The following is a 21,790-nucleotide window of genomic DNA, read 5'->3' as shown; positions in this document are numbered from 1 at the left end:
GCAAAGATTGCTCAGCTCCTCTCCTGAGGACAACAATTATTGAAACATAGGTTTTACAAATGACTTGATAGCAGTTACAGGCACAGGACCGATTCCTCACTTTGAATAAATCCGCGCCCCTTACAGGCACCGACATCGCCCTTGCAGGTAGCACCGACGAAAGCCGCACAGGCACGTGACGCGCTGGCAATTAACAATGCTACATATCAACGCGGTCACAAGAGGCGACGCGGTAACCCAGCGCCCACTGCATTGGGCGCTAGTGTATCCACTCAGTCACTAAGCAATCATCGACAAAATACGTCTTTTATCGGCCAGACACTGATCTGTTCATTAATATGAAGTGTCCATCCAAATCCACGCTATCCGCCACACAGCAGCTATCGACGGTAGACAACCAACCCAAGCGGTAGCTGGCCGCGACTCACTGACACCGGCTAGAGACAGCTGACCGCTGAAATCACCCAGGCATGTAACCCGTCCCCACCTTAGATCATCTGGCAGAGATGATCAAGAGGTGGTAAAGCTGCGTCATGTCGTCCGGCTGTATGTCGCTCACCAGAGCCTCCTGACAGGTGCTACAGCTGACAGACAGAGTCGAGCGCCTTCCTCACTGCACGAACCCCGCGATGTAGGCGACGATGAGCGACGTTCCCAGCTGCCACCTGGACGCAGATATTTAAAAGGAAAAGGGCCACCTTCGTGAAATATAAAGATATCGTTGTTTTTCATTTTGACATTATTATTTTTTTTTAACTGGTGCCAGAAGTGCACAATTCGCGAAAAAAAGTATTTAAAACTATTTAACATATTGGTACTATGTTGATACTCTCTACGGCACCTACTGTATGATGGCATAGCGATGACGTCACACTCAAGCCAATCAGCGTTCAGAAGACAGACTCGTCGGATTGTGTCAGATAAGCTGATTGGTTAAAGCTGAGCTGGTTGGAGCTGATTGGTAAAAAAACAAAGCCTCGCCGCGGGTGGCTGTATTGTCGGATAAGAACGCATTCCTGGGATAAGGACGCATTCCTGGCGTATTTTCTTTTAAAATTGCCGATAACTACGAATGGAGGCCGAAATCGGCCGTAAGGAGGTAGACAGTCAGGTTTTCGGACACGGGCTACAAGATGGCTATCTCAGTTTCAATCCCCATGTTAAAGGTGGCCCTTTTCCTTTAAAATCCCTAAAACAGCACGGTTTTGTTGAGGCGCTGTCGCGGGCTGTCCCGCAGCCGTGTGCTGTAGAGCCTGGCCTGGTGGCGGAGTCGCACCTTGTGGTAGAGGCTCACCAGGAGGCGGATAAGGTCCGTGTGGTGTAGAGTCTGGCCTGGTGGTGGAGTCGCACCTTGTGGTAGAGGCTCACCAGGAGGCGGATAAGGTCCGTGTGATGTAGAGCCTGGCCTGGTGGTGGAGTCGCACCTTGTGGTAGAGGCTCACCAGGAGGCGGATAAGGTCCGTGTGATGTAGAGCCTGGCCTGATGGTGGAGTCGCACCTTGTGGTAGAGGCTCACCAGGAGGCGGATAAGGTCCGTGTGATGTAGAGCCTGGCCTGGTGGTGGAGTCGCACCTTGTGGTAGAGGCTCACCAGGAGGCGGATAAGGTCCGTGTGATGTAGAGCCTGGCCTGGTGGTGGAGTCGCACCTTGTGGTAGAGGCTCACCAGGAGGCGGATAAGGTCCGTGTGAGGAGAGCCTGGCCTGGTGGTGGAGTCGCACCTTGTGGTAGAGGCTCACCAGGAGGCGGATAAGGTCCGTGTGATGTAGAGCCTGGCCTGGTGGTGGAGTCGCACCTTGTGGTAGAGGCTCACCAGGAGGCGGATAAGGTCCGTGTGAAGTAGAGCCTGGCCTGGTGGTGGAGTCGCACCTTGTGGTAGAGGCTCACCAGGAGGCGGATAAGGTCCGTGTGATGTAGAGCCTGGCCTGGTGGTGGAGTCGCACCTTGTGGTAGAGGCTCACCAGGAGGCGGATAAGGTCCGTGTGATGTAGAGCCTGGCCTGGTGGTGGAGTCGCACCTTGTGGTAGAGGCTCACCAGGAGGCGGATAAGGTCCGTGTGATGTAGAGCCTGGCCTGATGGTGGAGTCGCACCTTGTGGTAGAGGCTCACCAGGAGGCGGATAAGGTCCGTGTGATGTAGAGCCTGGCCTGGTGGTGGAGTCGCACCTTGTGGTAGAGGCTCACCAGGAGGCGGATAAGGTCCGTGTGATGATTGTCCAGATCAAACTGGGAGGCGTGTTCCGTCCCAGGAGGAGCACATCCTTACCACCGATGCGCTTCCTGGAATTAGCGAAAAATAATTCATGGCAGCCGGAACGTGTTTATTCAGCATATCGGCAGGTAACGCAAGGACGGCACTTTATAATGCCGCACGTTTTATGTCGCCCATGGTGAAATATACAGTAGGCCAATACTTTGGATGTAAGCGGTGGTATGTTTGAGCATCGTTAGTAATACTATTGTGATGGAAAATGACCTTATGCTCATGATATAATATGATTTAGTTGAATTGAAATAAGACTAAAAAATCATTTATGTGTTTCGACTTGCGTCGTCTTCGGAATGTACATTTTCAGAATTGTCAACGAACAAATTCAAATCACTTTAATTAGCGTGCAACATTTTTGTGACATCTCTAGCTATTATAAATATTAGGAAAGCACTGCCTTTAATAAATACTAGTATGATGAAAAGCTATGCATCAATGCCTGAATAGTACATATCATAAACAATATCTATAATGCATAACATTAAGACAAGTGTTCTTTGTTTGGCATATCGAACTAATATAAACACAAACATTTGCAAACATGACGAATTTGAGATCCTAAACCACCATACTACCCAAATATATGCCTATCTTAGAGTAAATATATACATAGATTGATCGAGATAGTTAAGACGATGCTATGGACTGACGCTGACAAGTGGCAACTGCATCAAACGCATGAAACAACAATGGCGCTGAGAGGTGTTGAACGTACATAACAAATGTATCTGCTACACGGACAATAATTATGAATGAGCGGAAAAGAAGAGTGACTTCCACATAAATACATACCATTGCAATATATGCCCAGTCACTCTTCTTCTATGATCTAGCATTGCCTAATCGCTTTCACCCAGTTTTTTTTTTTGGACATTATCAATTCAAAAGCAGTGAGATTTTACAGCTCTCTACTTTGGAATAATCCAATCACCGTAATGGCTTGCTTTACAACACTTTTATCTAATAACGGGTGTCAAGTTCAAAATGGGACAAACGCAAAATTAAGGTAGACACTGTGTATTATTAGATATTTTAACGAAACCTTCACCACATATACCTTGTTTTGTCGCCAGTCCACTGGTACTAATGAATTTGAACCAGGGGTCCATGCCTGTCTGCCAGACGCACGTGCTCTCCCGCTATCTTCATTATCGATCGCGGCACCTCCGGGACAATTTTATTGATGCTGCTCAGGATTCTGGCACGCAGCTGCTGATCGGATGACGCTGTCCAGCCACCACGGTAGACTTCTTGTTTAAGTATGCCCAAGAAGTCCTCAATTGGTCCCAGCTGCGGGACATTCGGCGGGTTTTTCTAGCGGATTAAATATCAGGTATGCCAGCCTCCTCCAGAAACTGGCACGTGGCACGTGCATAATGAGCTGAAGCCAAGTCTGGCCAAAATGCATATCCACCCCTTCGGTTGCTGGCCTCGATGAACAGTTTGAGTTTGCTGTTCAGGCACTTTGTGATGTAGACATGGGCGCTAACATTTGTTGAACTGGGGCAAATTGTTGGTTTTGCTACTCCCTTGGGTGATATGGCTATCCACACAAGAAGCTTACGTGGGAACTTTCCAATCGGACGGTACGTCACATTCGAAGGTATGTCTCCACCAGGCCCAGCGTAAAAACCACGGTTTTGTGGCATTTCTGAGCCAGTGTAGGTTAAGTAGCTTTCATCGTCCATGATGGCATCTTGCTCTCGAGTGGCACTCAGTTTTCCCCGGCTAAGGGGTCGCAGGCGGCCCTTTTGAGATTGTTCTCGCTGAGCAGATACCGGAGGAGCTTTCTGGCGCATCCTATATCTTACCCCTTCCTCTCTGAGAATGTGTCTCACTCTGTCATGCGTTATGCCAAAGCTGCGGCCTAAGAGACGAAGTGAGACGCCGACTTTGCCGTCTGCCATGTGAACAAGGCCTTGGCGCCTCTTTGCTGACATTTTGGGAGCAGGCCTGCCATTCAGAGCTCGTCGTATGTGTCCTTTGTCTAGGAATGTATTGATAACGCGATATATCAGTCGGTCGTGGAATACCAAGCGATTTAACATGGCGGAAAACCTGAGCCTTAGTCAAGTTCGGGTTTTGTCAACTACTCTCGCGACAATGTCTCTTGCGGCTTGCTTGCTCAAAGGCTTCATGACGACTGACCTATATACATAGCCACAATACTTTAACATCATGCTCGTGCAATTCACGCATGGACATTCTGTCCAAATTTCAGGTGAATATCTAAAGGGAGGTTGAAAATAGAGCGATTTCAATTTTGTCTCATTTTGGACTTGACACCCGTTACAAGTACCATGAGCACCATCATTTCGCTTATTTGACAATAAAAGGCACTGGTAGCCGCATGGTGTTTTGATAGGCAAACCGAGCACTGTTTCACAAGAGAGTCGCCAGTTTACAGAAGCTCGTAGAAACGAGGTTCTAGCAAGGATCCAAATAGTTTACCCGAAGCATGGATGAGATAACACTCATCCATGATATTATTATCTGAGATTGTTAGGGATGAGATTATTGTGTCATCCATGCTCGAAGTATGTTTACTTGTAAGAGTTGACAGTGTTTTTGTTTTTGTTTTTATTTATTTAGTAGTACCGTGTCCAGCTTCCCTCGGCGTCCATCACCTCCCGGACTCGGCGTCCATCACCTCCCGCAGCCGTGACGTCATCGAATCCGCCAGCCGCGCGTCAAGGAAGCCGGCCACGACGGCGAACGGCTTCAAACTTCCTCTGGATGCAGTGCCAGAGCTCCCCGCACGACGGCGAACGGCTTCAAACTTCCTCTGGATGCAGTGCCAGATCTCATGTGCGTTCCAGCGCCGCGCGGAGTGCCGGAGGTCTTCTGCCATCTCCTCCACCGTAAGGCCCCACACACTCTATTGGATTTAGATCGGGGCTTTTTGGTGGATGCGGCAGGGTCTCGATCTGAAAATGCAAACAATGTGGCATCCTCCTCGGTCAGTCCCAGTTCTGTGGGGAACGCTCTCTTGAACGCCTTCAGCATGTTGCTGGCACTGTCAGTGACGATTATCAGGATCTTGCCTTCCAGGCCGAACCCGGCCACAGCACTTGCGCCCCTTCGCCCTACAGGAGCGTCTTACTTACTGGGCCCACTTTTTTCGGGCTTGGATCCGGTTGTATACACAGTTTTTCACATCCGTCCACGATCTCTCCGAGAGTGCGCTCTCACATTCGATGGCGTTGACGCCTTTCCTGGTACTTGATGCCTTTCTATAAAGGACTTGAATCTCGAGTTTATAGCCCTGTTTTGGTCTGCCGTCCATGTCTTCCTCTTCACAGGTGTCCGTAGCTGCTTGGATATCTGTGCTCGAGTCGTGACTGGCGGTTCTGAATCACGAGACTGTGTCGGACTCCAGACTGCGGACTGCGGACTGGACTCTACTGCGGACTGTGAACTCTCTGGCCCTGGCCGACTCTTGATATCGTCGTCCACCTCAATCGTCAGTTTTGTCCTGATTATCGTCTGCAAGGTCACCGGGCTCGTTCGGTATGTCCTCCAGTCGAATCTCCGCCAGGCTTTTCCCTCTCCATGCTACTAGCCCCCACTCAGACGCCATCAGCAGCTTGCTCACTAGAGCCAACTGAGTAGTAGCTTCCGGCATTCTGTAGACCTCGCGGTGGACACGAATGTCATGGCCAAGAAACGTGGCCAGGAGGTCCAGTTCATTGTTCTTCAGGTTTAGGACCTGCGAGAGGGTGGCGATATGTTTGCGGAGTTTGGTGGATGTCAGAAGTGACGGTTTATCATTTCCGCTACTAACTGCGACTTTGCGGAGGCAGTCAGATCCACGCAGCGGCCTGTCATCCGTCGACGACATGCATACTGTTAGCGAAGACATACCGCGACGCGCCGACCTCGGCCGCACCTCGACATTTCAGCAGCAAATCTATGCTGGCACGCATATCGTGAGCAGTATAGGCACACCCCTCCTCTTCTTCCCTGCACCACGACTCTCGTCAGATTGCCGGCCAGATGCTTCTCGAATTCGGGTCAGGGCGCTAGTCACTTCAGGGTTGCCGTAGGTGTTTGAGGTGACCTTCTGGTAGGCGTCCGCCGTCATGGATGACGCCTCCCCTGTCTCCTCCGAGTAAACATGATGAGCCTCGCCAGCACCAGCTCGGCCAGATTCTTAAACGCCTGGGCAGTGGCGACCTCTCTGATTTCTTCCGTCCTCTTGGCCGTTTCTACCTGTTTTTCCGCGGCGCCTTAGCTCATGTTTCAGAACACCGTTTCCCAACTCTGAGACGAGACTTCTCAGCTTGATTTCAACGCTTTTTGGCGATCGGCAGTCAAAGACAGGCCAAAGACTGGTCAAAGACTGCATATGTACCATATGCAGATATGGCGCGCCATTATCTGCATGACCTTTGACATCGATATTGCGGCGCCACTCTCGCTCAAACGTCGAGCCTCTTTTTAGAGCACGGACAACTGCGCCTCCGAGAAGGCTAGTTCTCACGTCAAAGCGCCTGCAGAGCTGGGAACAATGCTCCCATCGCACTCCTGGTTGTTGCCATCTTGAACATGCATACACATCGCTACACATGAGATCACTTATTCAGCTGACACTTTCAACCGCATCCCTTTTCCCGTTATTGGCAAAGTACGACTTGTGGACAGTTTCGAGCGGTGGGTCATACGGTTCGCAGCGCCGTTCTGCCTCAGTTACGTTGGTGTAAGCAGCTGAGCGAGCCCATGGCTTTTCTCATTATAGTCTTGATACCGAACGTAGTGCATATGTAAGCGTCTAACCCCGGCCGCTGGCGTCAGAGGCAAACGCCGAACTCGGAGCCAACCAAGCGTGTATCCAGCAGACAAACAAACAAACTGAAACGCCCTAGAAAGAAAAGACAAACAACTGTCACAATCCCGACACATACAAAGCCGGCACGAAATATCAAAACCCGTTATTAGAGAATGTGAAATAAAATAAACAGTAGTTATCACGAAAGTTGAAACCCACCGTTCAAGCAGGCGCAATCCAATCACATCTCGATCCTCGCCATGTCGCGGCGCACCGAATTCCCGCGCTGGACGCGGCGGGGGCTCAACGGAAATTCGGCTGCTCTCTCATTGGTCAGAATAAACGATTACCTGATTGGCTCTCGCGTGGCGCGCAACTACATCATTGGACAAAATCATTACGGGAAGTCTAAAACTCTTCGGATAAGAAATATGACACATAACTAAAGAAACATTGGTACCGAACAATATTAAATAATAAAATAGTCATTACAAATCAGTATCATAACTAAATAGAACTAAACACGCGACAACAAACCAAGGACATTATTGCAGCGCCGGACGAATTTAGAGTTGCGACTTTCACTTCTGGTAGGCCCAGTATCCGCTCGCATAACATGTAAGCGGAAATCCGCTTACACCCTTCCTCCCTAACGCGAAGAAACTTCTCGATTATTTACACATACAATACAACGCATCGACCTACGAAAAAGGAACTTTTTTTTTAACTGGACGGCTAAACATGTTCGGTCTCAACTGAATAACTCCGTATTGCAGCTCAGCTCGTGCGCTTCTCCATTCGCTAGAGAACTACCTAGGTGCCCATTGTACAGAGGTAACACTAAGGCTCGCTTGCAGCTGTTCTTACTACGATAGGAATCTCAAGTCAAGTTATCGCCCAATGTCATTGCCTTTCACCCAGTATTAAACATTAAAACGACAGCAGCACACAGCAGCTCTGTGTGATAGGTACCCACAACGGAAAATCACGGCGAATACCTGTCGGGAGGAATGACTACTCGTGTTGACCTACGCAATTCGGGACTGCGCATATCTGCGGTAACCTAAGTGTTCGCCACGTCGGGCGGCACCTCTGCTGTTCCAGTCGGAGCTGAACCTGCTATCGGTTCTGCGACCTCCTCTGGCGTCTCACGTGTCTCACGCGCTGTCTCTGTCTGAACTGGGGGTGTCTGCGGGGCGAAAGATATGGCGAACGGATTCAGCAGGGACAGGGCCGGCGGTCCTGAGTCGTCAAGACTAGCGGCGTCAGCTGGTTGGCAACTAGGCCTACCTTCACACTGCGCACCACTTACCCTCTGATTGTCACTGACACCATCCATCCTCCTTCGGCCTGTCGGAAAGGTCACGCCTGCTGCTGTCCCGACAGCCGGCTGTGGTCTCGCGGCGGGGTCCGCCCGTGAGACGGACGCTGTCGGTGCGGTCACCGGTGACTCACCTTCTCCGGTATCCACTCGAGGCTTCAACCTGTTGTGGTGTACGATGAGCGTAGACCTAGCTCCTTCTAGTCTGATCCTATAGTTCAGAAGACCGACCTGATCTACTACTACTGCTCTCTTCCAAGGACGCAAAAACTTATAATACTGACCGCGCGGAACGATTCCCTTATGCAGATACACTTTGTCTCCAGGTAGGTAACTATTCTCATTTAGCTTTCTATCATAAATCTCCTTGTTCTTCTGATGACTTCTGTTCGAGTTCTCTAGTGCTACTTTGTGCAGAGCACGCAGATTGGTCTGCAGCCTCTCTAGATACTCCGTGATTGGTCGGGTCCTGCACCGAGTAGGACCGGCGTACTCGGCATCGGCGGGCAGCCTTGGCTCCCTGCCAAAAAGTACGCAGTACGGTGACACGCCGAGGGAGCGGTGCACCTGACTGCGGAGCCCGAGCATCAAAAGGGGCAGGTGGATGTCCCAGTCTGAGTGCTCGTGATCCTCAAGGAATTTAGACAGCATACCAAGCACAGTACGATTGATTCTTTCACAGATTGAATTACCCATCGGATGGAATGCCGTGGTATGTGACTGCTCTATCCCCAGTAACTGGCACGTGAGCTTCATAACTTCCCCGGTGAAGCAGCCACCCAAATCCGAATGGATCGTCTTTGGCACCCCATATCGAGACACAAACTCTCTGACAAACGCCTGAGCTACCTCAGTCGCCTCTTGTGTCTTCAACGGAATACACTCTACAAATCGCGAAAAATGATCGATAACTACGAGCAAGTGTCTGTGCCCCTGCGACGTCACTGGCAGGCCAGACAAAATGTCGAGCGCTACTACCTCCATGGGCGATGAGGCTGGCAGCTGGCCCAGGGACGCTCGCGGGGCGGGAACCGGCTTGTTCCGCTCGCCGCAGCGGTGACACGACTTACAGAACTTTTCTATATCTACAGCCATGCCGGGCCACCAGAACCTTAACCTAGCTTGAGCTAACAACTTATCACTAGCGAAATGACCTCCCGTGGGTCCGGCGTGCAGAGAAGTCAGCGCCCCTGAGATCAGACTCTTGGGCAGCACTACCTGTAGCTGATCAGAATCGCCAGGCCTTCTTCTGTACACGCGGAACAGAACTCCGCCCACCAGTCGCAATCTGGACCACTGCGACAAGTATTTGCGACACGACTGGGGTAGATCCTTAGCTTTAGGCTTGGTTCCCGCGGAGACGCACTTCGATATTTCCGCGATATCCTCATCCTTGTCTTGCTCCGAGCGAATGTAGCTGGTCGACCAATCGTCTGACCTTACCTGAAAGCAGTATTCAGTCTCTGGGTCCGTCTGACATGACTGATCAGTCTGCTCGTCTGGTCTGCGGGAGAGAGCGTCTGGCACTGTGTGGAGGGCGCCTGGGCGATACTCGATGGTGAAGCGGAACTGAGACAAGATCTGGAACCAGCGGGCAAGCATGCCAGTCGGGTTGCGGAAATTGAGCAGCCATCGGAGACTCGCGTGATCACTCCGTACTTTAACCCTATTAGTGGCAGGCTCCTGGCTACCCCCTATTAGTGGCAGGGGGGGGGGGGCTGTTTACGACCCCCCCTTGATATCTCGAGATCTAACGGGCCGATTTTCAAAATTCAAACGGCATTCGATTTCGCTCAACGTGATCTACATTTCTAAAAAATAAAAATTAAGAAATGTCAATAGGGGGGGTAGAGGGGGGTAAAAACGGGCAAATTGCAGATACATTTTAGACTGTTTATCACGGCCAGGTTTCTGAACCAATCTTAACGCAACTTTTGCCGATCGATAGAGAATGAACCAGGAATTCACATGGATCCTAAAAATATGCATTTTCAAAAATCATAGGCGGATACAGATCATTGAGATTGGGGGTACACAAAAAGTATAGTAAATAAGGTTTTTGTTGGTACTGTTTCTAAAAAGGGTGGTAATGGTCTTGTTATGTTATAATTTTCTCATGAGAGAACGACTAAAATTGTATTGGTAATGCATAGGCGGTGTCAGGGAACCTATGTTGGGAGGTAAAACATAACCCCCCTTTTTGGACGCCTGGATCCGCCTATTATAGCAAAAACGTGTCAAAAGAGGATGCACAATAACTGTATATGTTATCACATGATACCTTTTATTCACTGTTCGTAAAACTGGTGCAGCATCGTGATCTTCGCCCAAATGACTCGCTTCACGAATAGGACCCCCCAATTCCCAGTGCTCTGGAGCCGCCCCTGGTAAAGTTATGAACTTGAAATTTTCAGGGAATGTGCCCAATTTAGTTTTAGAAAAAGTCAGAAAATTTCAGCATCGTAGCTTCAGCGGTTTCGGAGATATTTCCGAAAAACCTGAGGGGTGGATAAAAACAACCCCCCCCCCCCTGCCACTAATAGGGTTAAATTCCTTACCTTCCAGGTACGCAGAAAACTTTTGCACGAAGATCACTACCGCTAGCAGTTCTTTCTGAGTGGTACCGTAATTCATCTGCGATTTTGACAGCTTCTGACTCCCATACGCGATCACTTTCTCCACGCCACCCTGAACCTGTAGCAGCACGGCGCCCGCCTGGGTGTCAGAACTATCACAATCAAGAATAAAAGGACCTGCGTCTCGGCTGAAATCGGGCAGCGTCAGCACTGGGGCTTCACTGAGGGCTTTGCGAAGCCGGTCGAACGAGAACTGCGCCTCCTCTGACCACTGGAACTTCACGTCTTTCTGCAACAGCTTGAAGAGCGGTGCAGAGATGCTCGCAAAATTTTTGACAAATTTGCGCATGTAACCAGCCAGCCCTAGGAATGAGGAGAGCTGCTTGGCTGTCCGCGGAATCGGCCAGTCGCGCACTTTGCTCACACGGTCGGGGTCGAGAGACAAGCCACTCTCATCCACCACATGTCCCAAGAATTTGACACTCGAACGGAACAGGGAGCACTTTTCCAGATTGATCGTGAGACCGGCTCGGTGGAGCCTGTCTAGAACTAGCTCGAGCTTCTCAAGTGTCTCCTCGAACGTCTTACCACCCAAACAAACATCATCAAAGTAGGAATGACACGTGCCCTTGGGAAGATCGCGCAAAACAATATCGAGCATGCGGGCGCAGCTAGCCGCGGCACCATTGAGTCCCATCGGGAGCCGAAGGTGCTGCCAAGCGCCGAACGGGGTGACGATAGTCGTTTTAGGACGATCCTCTTCTCTTACACCGATTTGAAAGTAACACATGCGAAGATCAAGCACACAGAACATTGAATTTCCACCCAGGGAATCTAGAATCGTGTCTATTCTGGGGACAAGATAAGCAGGCATCTTAGTCACAGCGTTAACCTTTCGGAGGTCAGCACAGATCCGGACTCGTCCATCTTTCTTTGCGACAAAGCATGCCGGACTACTCCAATATCCATTCGACTCTTCCAGAACCCCTAGATCCACCAAGCGTTGTATCTCGGCCCTTACCTTATCCTCCAGGAATGGTGGGACGCGATGGGGTGCTGAACGTATCGGCGGACTGTCACCTGTGTCGATGTGATGCTCCACCGCGGATGTGAAGCCCAACCGACCATCAAACATGTCACTATATTTGGTCAGCAGCTCGGTCACCTTCTTCTTCTGCTCCTTACTGAGGTCTGTGTCTGACAGGTCTATCTTTTCACGCCAATTGGGATATGCGTCACCTGAAGGGACTGGAAACTCAGCCACGCCCACTTCCAGTCTACCGATCTCCGCACGCTTGGGGATCGTGACCGGCTCAGTTGTAATGTTTCTCACAAGGCACGGAACACTCTGACCGTTTACCTGCACCATGGAAGGAACCAACTCGAGTCCCGGGACTTCAAGCAATGGCTCGCACAGTGCTGGCCCTCTGAAGTCGACGTTTGGAACAAAACCTGGAAAGAAAACCTCGTGTCCGGCCGGAACCGCGATGTCTCTCTGACAAATCACCTTACCCACCGAGAAGACTGAAGCGGAGATGGTTCTGACCATTTTCGCAGAGCTGAGGATCAGCTGACTCTTGGTGAGATCCAGAACACACGGGCACACGCCAAAGAACTCCAATCCCAACAAAACAGTGCAGTCAATCTGATCCGAAACATAGAATGGAACCACCACTACTTCTCCAGCAACTTTAACGGCAATCTGTGTACGACCGACCAGTGGTAGGGGGTCCCTGCTAACCGTGTGTGCCACTGTGGCCGTAGTGAAAAGGGGAGGGGCCTTGGGGAGCACATCAAAAACGGATTTGTGAATGATATTAATGCTGCTGCCGGTGTCCAACGTCACTGAACACGTCACACCTCCCACATCAGCGTCAAATGTCATGTCAGCATTCAAGTGGACTGTCCTCTCACCTGCTCGGGCTGCAACGACTGGGCCATCCGGGGCGGCTGCAACGGCTGCGGCCGCTGGTCCTGTGGTCTGGCATCCCACTGATGTGGACCTGGTCCCCGCTGGAACCCTGAGACTGGGGTCCGCTGCTGCTCGGGTCTGGGGTCGGGGCCGGGCCCAGCCCGCTGGGGGTTTACCTGCTGCGTGCACATCCGGGCCAAGTGTCCTTTGGTCCCACACACATGACACGGCAGGTGCCTTTGCCGACACCGCGCCTGGTTGTGACCGGGCCTCCCACAACAGAAGCAAGTACGGCCGCTGCTGGACACTGGGGGAGAACGAGCGCTTACCTGCGGACGCTCCAGTCGCGAGAGTTTCAACTCCAGCTCCTGAACTTTCCGACGAAGTAGGTCTGTCTCGTCTGTGGCCGCTACCTGCCGAACCGTCTGGCTCGCTGCCACCTTCGCGGCGCATGAGAGGTTTCTCACCTTTGCCACCGCACTGTCGAACGTCTGGATGCCCTCGCCTATTAGCGCTTGTTGATATGTCGGTGGCAGTGATTGGAGGAAGTAATTGTACAGCAAGGGGTCATGATCGGTATGTCGGGTGTCGGGAAATGCGCGACTGACTAGCCCTCGAAGCTTCACCACAAAAGCATCAAGGCTGTCATCTGTTGTGAGTCTCAAAGACCGGAGCTGGACCTGTGCCTCGACTTTGTCGCCGGAGGGGAAAGCCAGTTCCAATCTCTTGCACGCGTCGCCTACCTTCTTCTTGCACTCGGTCGGGAAGGCATCGTAGGCGTCCCTCGCAATTCCGGACAAGCACAGAGGCAGCAGAGCTACTTTTTTATCGTCATCCCATCCTTGTAGGACTGCAAACGTGTCAAAGTCCGCGATGAAACGAGAGACACTGCCCTTGCCGGCGAAAGACGGCAGACCGACCGATAGTGACTGCGTCGCCATGCTGAATGTCAAATTTGGCACACTTCCAACGGAAAAAAAAATCGGTGATATAAGGGGAACCGCAGAGTCGTTAATACGGAAAGTAATTCAACAAGTTACGCTAAAATTAAATGCTCAAATTACTGCGAGAAAGGCGATGGAAAGGACGCTTTACAATGGAAAAAGAAATCGTAGAGCCAGTATTACCTCGTTACAGTGAGACCGCAACACTTTACCAGCAACCAACATCACACCTTCCCAAACCAAGCACAGACATGACACACAGTATCAATGAAACACCCTTGTCACCACTCATATCCCCAACCACCAGATGTTTATGTCCACGTCAGCCCAGTTTGGCACACCTCAGCTTCAAATGTCCACGTGCGTCTTCATAAGGGGGGGGGGTAGTGCGCGCATTGTCACCGGAGAATACCACGCACGGCGTCCTCGACAGGGGGGAGGAAGCGCCTGAGTCTCCGGGGGGTCAGAAGGTGCTCGTGTCCGCAACAGGGGGGAGTGCACTCGTCCCAGTCTCCATCGGGAGTGGCCGGTAGTCCTCGGACCGCGAGGCAGGATTACCCGCTCCAACAATTGTCAAAGGGCGATCGCTTAGATCGGGTGACACAAACGTTCAGGCACATCCCGCTATCGGATAAGTCCGAACTGGGTAGGTCTCACCGGCGTGTAGATGTTGAGCAGTCAGCTGTCGCGCTCGGAGAATCTTATACTGACGCCAGATGCAGGCCGTCAAGCTTAGGCCGTCGAGCTCAGAGCATCCCGCCGCTGCCACCAGATGTAAGCGTCTAACCCCGGCCGCTGGCGTCAGAGGCAAACGCCGAACTCGGAGCCAACCAAGCGTGTATCCAGCAGACAAACAAACAAACTGAAACGCCCTAGAAAGAAAAGACAAACAACTGTCACAATCCCGACACATACAAAGCCGGCACGAAATATCAAAACCCGTTATTAGAGAATGTGAAATAAAATAAACAGTAGTTATCACGAAAGTTGAAACCCACCGTTCAAGCAGGCGCAATTCAATTACATCTCGATCCTCGCCATGTCGCGGCGCACCGAATTCCCGCGCTGGACGCGACGGGGGCTCAACGGAAATTCGGCTGCTCTCTCATTGGTCAGAATAAACGATTACCTGATTGGCTCTCGCGTGGCGCGCAACTACATCATTGGACAAAATCATTACGGGAAGTCTAAAACTCTTCGGATAAGAAATATGACACATAACTAAAGAAACATTGGTACCGAACAATATTAAATAATAAAATAGTCATTACAAATCAGTATCATAACTAAATAGAACTAAACACGCGACAACAAACCAAGGACATTATTGCAGCGCCGGACGAATTTAGAGTTGCGACTTTCACTTCTGGTAGGCCCAGTATCCGCTCGCATAATATGTAAGCGGAAATCCGCTTACACATACATGTGCAACATCATCAGCAACCTTGGACGACAGAAACAGTCTGGTCTCTTCAGCACTTTGGACCAGGAGGATCGCTGGGGTATGTCATCTGATCCACAACCACCAGGTTAAGTTATCCATAAGACGACTTTGACTGATGTTCAGCGACCGAAAGGGTTCCTCCCGTCATTTTGCGGTACTCTGGCAGTGTTGCGTTAGAGGTAGCCCCAGATCGCTGGAAATTTTCACACAGCAGTGACACAGCAACCAGCAACCAGCAACCAGCAGTGACACAGCAACCAGCCTTCTCACGTTCACGGCTGCCGTGCGACTTTTTGGAGCTTGTTTTGTCATTGGGGCCAATTCTTCCAGAGTCTGCTTCCGCAGAGTGGTGAGCTCCTTTTTCGTCGGCAGGTAGCCGTCTTCCCCCATTTTGTCCTGAAGGTCTGCCGCGCGGTGCAGGTCGAGTGCAGACGCATATCGCTTCCATATTTCAAGCCTTCGGGCCGCGGCTGAGGAACGCGTGCTCACCTGCTCACTCCCGGGCCGGGCCTGCCCACCGCGGCCGACCCTGACCCCCGGTCACGCCACCAGCCGATCAGGGCGCAGTGTCTGATCACTAGCCCACATAGACTCGCAGATCATCAATCGCGTAGAGGTTCACCCGCCTGGTCTCGAACCCAGGGATTCAGGCGATGCATGCGCGTAAGCCACTAGGCCACCGGGACCACGGCGGCCGACATACCGCGCGTCACCTAACACTACCGGCTACAGACACAACTGCGCTACAGGCAGAGATAGAGCCATACATCGACATGCGTAACACTACCCCCTCTGAGATGCTATTTTCGTCCCGAAATTCGATAATAAAGATGACATAAATGAAAACAAATAAACTTCTCCGCGATATGACACCCTAACACAGGCACCCGTACAACACGTTGACAGGAACTTGTCTTTCACGCTGCCAGGGCCGCAGCTTATGCGTTCAGATGACAGGCAGGCGCTGCTTCAAGGATTGTCCGCTCCAGTCAAGGCCAGCCACGACCTCAGGAGTGGTGACTGGAGCCGAGACACTGCGTCATACGGCAGTCACTTTTGCTTTCCCAGTAGTCACGCTGACACTTTCTGGCTGACCTTATGGTAGCCCTACTCACTGAGATGCAGTCCGTCTCTGTTCAACTCTTTGTTATGTTGCCGCCGTCTCACTCACAAGCACTTCTTCATCAGACGGACTGTATTGGATCACGGCCGGTCAGAGAGTGACCATCAGTCGGTCAGCGGCGGTTCGTCTCGACCGCGCAGCTCCCCGACCTTCGACCCCGCCCCCAGGCAGTCGGTCGGTCAGCTGCGCCGAGCGGCGGCCCGGGCGGTCACACGAGCGGTCACACGAGCGGTCACACGACCAGCACATGCAGCAAATAGACGGCGCTCACAGCACTCCTCCCCCTTTAACAAGTTTTTTTAGCCAGCCGAGCAGAGCGCCGCAAGGCCGGCGCCGCTTCTACCGGCTCTGATGCACGCGCGCCACGATTGCCCTCGCATGTTGCTCGCTTATTATAATCACTGATATACGGAAAACGCCCCCTAGCGTCCATCACACATGGCACTGCTTGACCGCGAAGCTTTCCCGGCTCCGTCGGAGGCGGCACCGTCACCCGCGCATCGAGGGGCCCACGCTCAGCCGTCACAGAAGCAGAGCCGTCGGCCAGCAGATGATCCACGTGGGCGAGACGTATGCGACCGTCCGGCAGCCGCACGCTGTACGTCAGTGGGCCTCCAATGGCGACGACGACAGCGCGCTGCCATTTCTCGGTAGCTGCTGGCCGCAGATCTCGAACCAAGACAGGTTGACCTGCAAGAAATGATCGTGAGACAGTGTCGACAGGCTCATGTCGCATCCGCGCTGCAACACTGGGCTTGAGGAGCGAGAGCTTTGTCCGAGGCAGTCTCCCAAAAAGCAATTCGGCGGGTGCCCGGGCTGTTGTGACGCATGGAGTCGTTCTGTATTTTGCCAGAAATTGTGCTACTGCTGTGGGTCTGGGTCCTGCATACCTCTTGAGGAAAGCTTTGAAGGTACGTACCAGAGACTCCGCCTGCCCGTTTGACGCTGGGTGGTACGGCGGTGTCAGACGGTGATGAATACCTCGCGCTGCCAGGTAGCTCTGAAACTCTCCAGAGGTAAACGGCGGGCCATTGTCTGACACCAACGTCACCGGAAAACCATGCGTTGCAAAAATGTCCGTCAACACTTCGATGGTCTTAGTAGCCGTTGTGCTAGACATGTATCGCACTTCTGGCCATTTTGAGTAAGCATCAACGAGCAAAAGGTAGGTTTTTCCTTCAAAAGTGGCAAAATCAATGTGGACTCTGTCCCAAGGCTGAACTGGGTATTTCCACGGGTGTACATTCTCTGGTTTGGGCATGTTCGCGTTCTCGACACAGGACGGACACGAACGGCATACTTTTTCAATATCTGCATCTAGCCCTGGCCACCAGAGGAACACCCTAGCCAGTGACTTCATCTTATGAATGCCAACATGGCCTTCATGAAGCTCCTTCAGTAGCTGAGCTCTATATCTGTCAGGTATGACTACCTTCTCACCGAGCTGTACGCAGCCGTCGATCACGGTGAGCTGCTCTCTCCGCTGCAGGTACGGCTTCAACCGGCTGTCGTTCGCGTGCCCGGGCCAGGCGCCGGTTCGAGCCCAGCCGAGCACCACGCTGAGCACCGGATCCTTGGCGGTGGCAGACGCCACCTGGGCTGCAGTGACAGGCAAGACGTCATCAACGGCACAACAGCCCTCCTCAACGTCCTCCAACACATGCACGGCTCGATCACATGTATCTGGCCCCGGCAGTCGGCTGAGGGCATCAGCAGCTACGTTCCGACTGCCCGGCAGATGTTCTATATCGTACTGGTACATGCTCAGAATGAGTGCCCACCGCTGAAGACGTGCTGCAGCCACAGACGGAACTTGTGTGTGTGGTCCGAAAATGTGACACAGCGGCTTGTGGTCGGTGACTAGCGTGAAGGAGCGGCCACACACGTACTGATGCCACCGCTTGACGGCAAAGATTATGGCCAGTGCCTCCCTCTCTATTTGCGCATACTTTCTCTCGGCCTCTGTCAGTGTACGAGACGCAAACGCGATCGGACGCTCCCCCGACCCGTCCACGTGCACCATACACGCTCCCAGGCCGTACGCCGAGGCATCACAATACACCTTGACTCGCTTACCCAGATCGTAGTGAGTCAAGCAGCCAGCGTCTGCGAGCATGGACTTTACCTCAGAGAATGCCTCCTGGCATTTTGGGGACCAGTTCCACACGGTATCTCTCTTGGTGAGATCGTACAGCGGTCTGAGGACGGTGGACAGATGAGGAAGGAACTTTGCGTTGTATGTGACCATACCCAGGAATGTCAGCAGCTCCTTGGCGTTCTTTGGTGCCGGCATTGCCAGCACGTCTCTCACCTTCTTTTCGCTCGGTCGCACTCCCTCGGTGGTGAGAGTGTATCCCAAGAATTCCACAGACCTCTGGAAGAAGCGGCACTTCTCGCGGCGCAGCCGCACACCGTACTGCTGAAGGCGACTGAGCAGTTGTTCGAGGTTGTCCACGTGCTCCTGGCGAGAGGATCCGGTCACCAAAATATCATCAAGATAGCACGCGACACCCTTCAGACCTTGCAAAATGCTATCCATCGTTCTTTGCCAAATATTGGGAGCAATATTCAGGCCAAATGGCAGCCTCCGGTGACGCATCAGCCCTCGTGGTGTATTGACCGTAAGCAGTTCCTGACTTTTTTCCGAGACGCGTAGCTGTTTATATGCGTTTGCTAAGTCCAGTTTTGTGTACGACTCTCCCCCCGAGAGGCAGCTAAACATCTCCTCCGTAGTCGGTAGCGGATACGACTGCTGTTTGACATATCTGTTAACTGTGACTTTAAAGTCGGCACAGATCCGCACATTTCCTCCCGGCTTCTTGACAATTACCAAGGGTGCGGCCCACTCGCTCTCCTGTACCGGGTAGAGCTCACCTTCCTCCAGCTGCCTGTCGAGCTCCTGGTTCACCTTCTCCCTCAGTGGAAACGGTACCGGCCGGCTCCGGAAGAACCGTGGTCTGGCATTGTCGTCCAGCTCGATGTCAGCTTCGATGCCTCTGATCTCCCCCAGCTGATCGGAGAACACATCTTCATATTTCTCCTGCAACTGGGAAGCAGACATGCACACTGTGTGAACGTCACGTCCGTGAAATATTCTATTCCAGTCCAGCTTTACACGGAACAACCAATCACGGCCTAGTAGCGGGTACTTGTTACGCACGTTCACCACCAAAGCTGTACCTGTGAACTGCTGGTCATCGTGCTGAACATGAGCACGCATCTCTCCACACACGGTCAATGGCGTGCCATCATACTGTGACAGTCTCTTTTTTGTGGCTACCAGTGGCTCTGAGTCGTACCCAAACACTCTCTCGAATACATGCTCTGGAATCGTAGTGATTTCTGCACCCGTATCTATCTCCATCTCTAGCGGCTTATCGTTGATTATCAGAGTCGTAATCAACTTACCGCCTCGGGGTTGATGGGTGTGGAGCACCGAATACTCATCTCCAGAGTCCTCTTCCAGTTCTCCAGTCTGATGGACCTCTCGTCCACCGGATCTTCCTCCTTTCTGGTGCCTGTTGTCCGCTGTGACTGGTCCTCTTCCGAGCGGTCGACTGGAAAGGCCTGACCGCGCCCCCTCCCGACCGGACGGTCCAGGCCGCGACCCTCCCTCGGCACCGCCGGCCGGGCCACTGCGGCCGCCGGTCGGGTCACCGCGACTCGCGGGTCGGCCACCAGGCGGCAGCACCTCACCCGCCGCAGCGCCCGCTCCCGGGTTCCTGCAGACGGCTGCCAAATGACCGCGCAATCCACACGCAAAGCAGACAGTACGCATGAACCGACAACGATTCGCAAGATGGGTTGAGCTACCGCATCGAAAACATGATCTGCCTCGAGACCCAGCAGATACAAACTCCACCTGGTGATGGGTCGGATCTGCCGTTGAAGTCGGTTGCGTCGGGTGAATCGCCGCGGACTCCCTGGCGACCGCTTCATATGACCTGGCGTGCTGAACTGCATCCTGCAGCGACAGTGACGACACGCACAGCAACTCCTTCTGACACCTGGCATCATTCAGTCCACACACGAATTGATCACGCAGCGCAGTATCAAGATATAATCCAAAACTGCAGTGAACCGCGAGCTTCCTGAGAGAAGCTATATATTCGGCAACAGATTCTTCACTGCTTTGTTTCCTTTGAAAAAATCTGTATCGCTCTGCGATCTCAATCTTTGCTGGACTAAAATGAACCTTCAAAACATTCTTGATCTCTTCAAAAGAAGCCGCGTCCAACGTTTGAGGACTAATCAGAGCCTTGACTTTCTCAAATGTGGACTGACCAACAGAAGACAAAAATATGGCTTTCTTCTTACTCTCTGACCGGACCTCATTAGCGACACAGTAAAACTCAAATCTTTCCAAATAATCAGTGAGTATCTCAGATTGCGCATCAAACGGTTCCAGTTTGCCGTGAGCAGGCATACTTTACCGAGCTCTTCCTCTCTGAGTTCTTCCTCTCTCGTCGCCACTGTTATGTTGCCGCCGTCTCACTCACAAGCACTTCTTCATCAGACGGACTGTATTGGATCACGGCCGGTCAGAGAGTGACCATCAGTCGGTCAGCGGCGGTTCGTCTCGACCGCGCAGCTCCCCGACCTTCGACCCCGCCCCCAGGCAGTCGGTCGGTCAGCTGCGCCGAGCGGCGGCCCGGGCGGTCACACGAGCGGTCACACGAGCGGTCACACGACCAGCACATGCAGCAAATAGACGGCGCTCACAGCACTCTTTGGCACTGTTCACGACTTCTTAACACGGTGGGTGTGCCGGCGCCCCAGCTCCACCAGGGAGGTGTCGGGCCGAGCCATCTCCCTCAGCCAGTGGCTGATAGGCCGCTCCAGGTGATCGGCTGCCGTATTCTACCACGGTCCGCCCCCGCAGGGGGTTGGCAGTGGCCGGGGTCGCTGTCGGACTGGGTTCCTTGGGCCTTTGCCCCGCGGCGGCCTTGGCCTCGGCCAGCAAGGGGAGTAGCGCCCCCTCGGCCCCAGCTTGACCCATGCTTGCTTGCGACTTGCTTTGATCGCTGGTTGGACAGATGGTACGGCCCGACTTTTCTTGGTTTTCGTGGTTTTGTTTCTCTTGAGCGGTCTCTGTTTGCCTTTGCTTTGCTTTTCACCGGATGTCCGCGTTTCTTTCGATCACAGCTTTCTGATTCTTTTCCTACCTTTTTCGTTGTTTTTGCACCCGCAGGAACACAGCCGAGTTGGGCTAGTGTAAGGGGAGTGGCGTCCCCTCGGGTACCAGCCGGTTTTACTAGGCTAGGCGAGCCGACCCGTACCCCAGGACAACGGGATCCTGGAGGTTGAGCCCCCCACCGTGCGGAGCCAGTCGCGGTGGCTGGGCAACACGCCTCTTTGGCCCTGAGTTCTGTAAGGGCGGGACACTCAGTGGGGCGCCGCACTTGAGGAGCCATTCCCAGTCGTGACGCCGCCGGG

General features: G+C 52.6%; 1 protein-coding gene and 1 long non-coding RNA gene across 2 annotated transcripts; both read right to left on the bottom strand.

Moving 5' to 3' along the window:
• Window positions 1-7,074: 7,074 nt before the first annotated feature.
• LOC122386898 lies at window positions 7,075-7,425 on the bottom strand. The gene is made up of 2 exons (XR_006257449.1): window positions 7,254-7,425; window positions 7,075-7,127 (listed from the first exon to the last, which is right to left on the bottom strand). It is a non-coding gene; the product is annotated as an uncharacterized LOC122386898 (long non-coding RNA).
• A 672-nt stretch (window positions 7,426-8,097) lies between these two features.
• Window positions 8,098-11,790, bottom strand: LOC122386886. Its single transcript, XM_043376598.1, has 2 exons — window positions 11,143-11,790; window positions 8,098-8,763 (listed from the first exon to the last, which is right to left on the bottom strand). The coding sequence occupies exons 1-2, from the start codon at window positions 11,743-11,745 to the stop codon at window positions 8,098-8,100; spliced, it is 1,269 nt and encodes a 422-aa protein (XP_043232533.1). The 5' UTR covers window positions 11,746-11,790.
• Window positions 11,791-21,790: the final 10,000 nt, after the last annotated feature.

This window comes from Amphibalanus amphitrite, unplaced genomic scaffold (assembly GCF_019059575.1).
Source record: "Amphibalanus amphitrite isolate SeventyFive unplaced genomic scaffold, NRLGWU_Aamphi_draft 000266F_arrow, whole genome shotgun sequence".
NCBI lineage: Eukaryota > Metazoa > Arthropoda > Thecostraca > Balanomorpha > Balanidae > Amphibalanus > Amphibalanus amphitrite.
The sequence above is the reverse complement of the archived record's forward strand: the minus strand, read 5'-3'. Positions and strand labels throughout refer to the sequence as shown.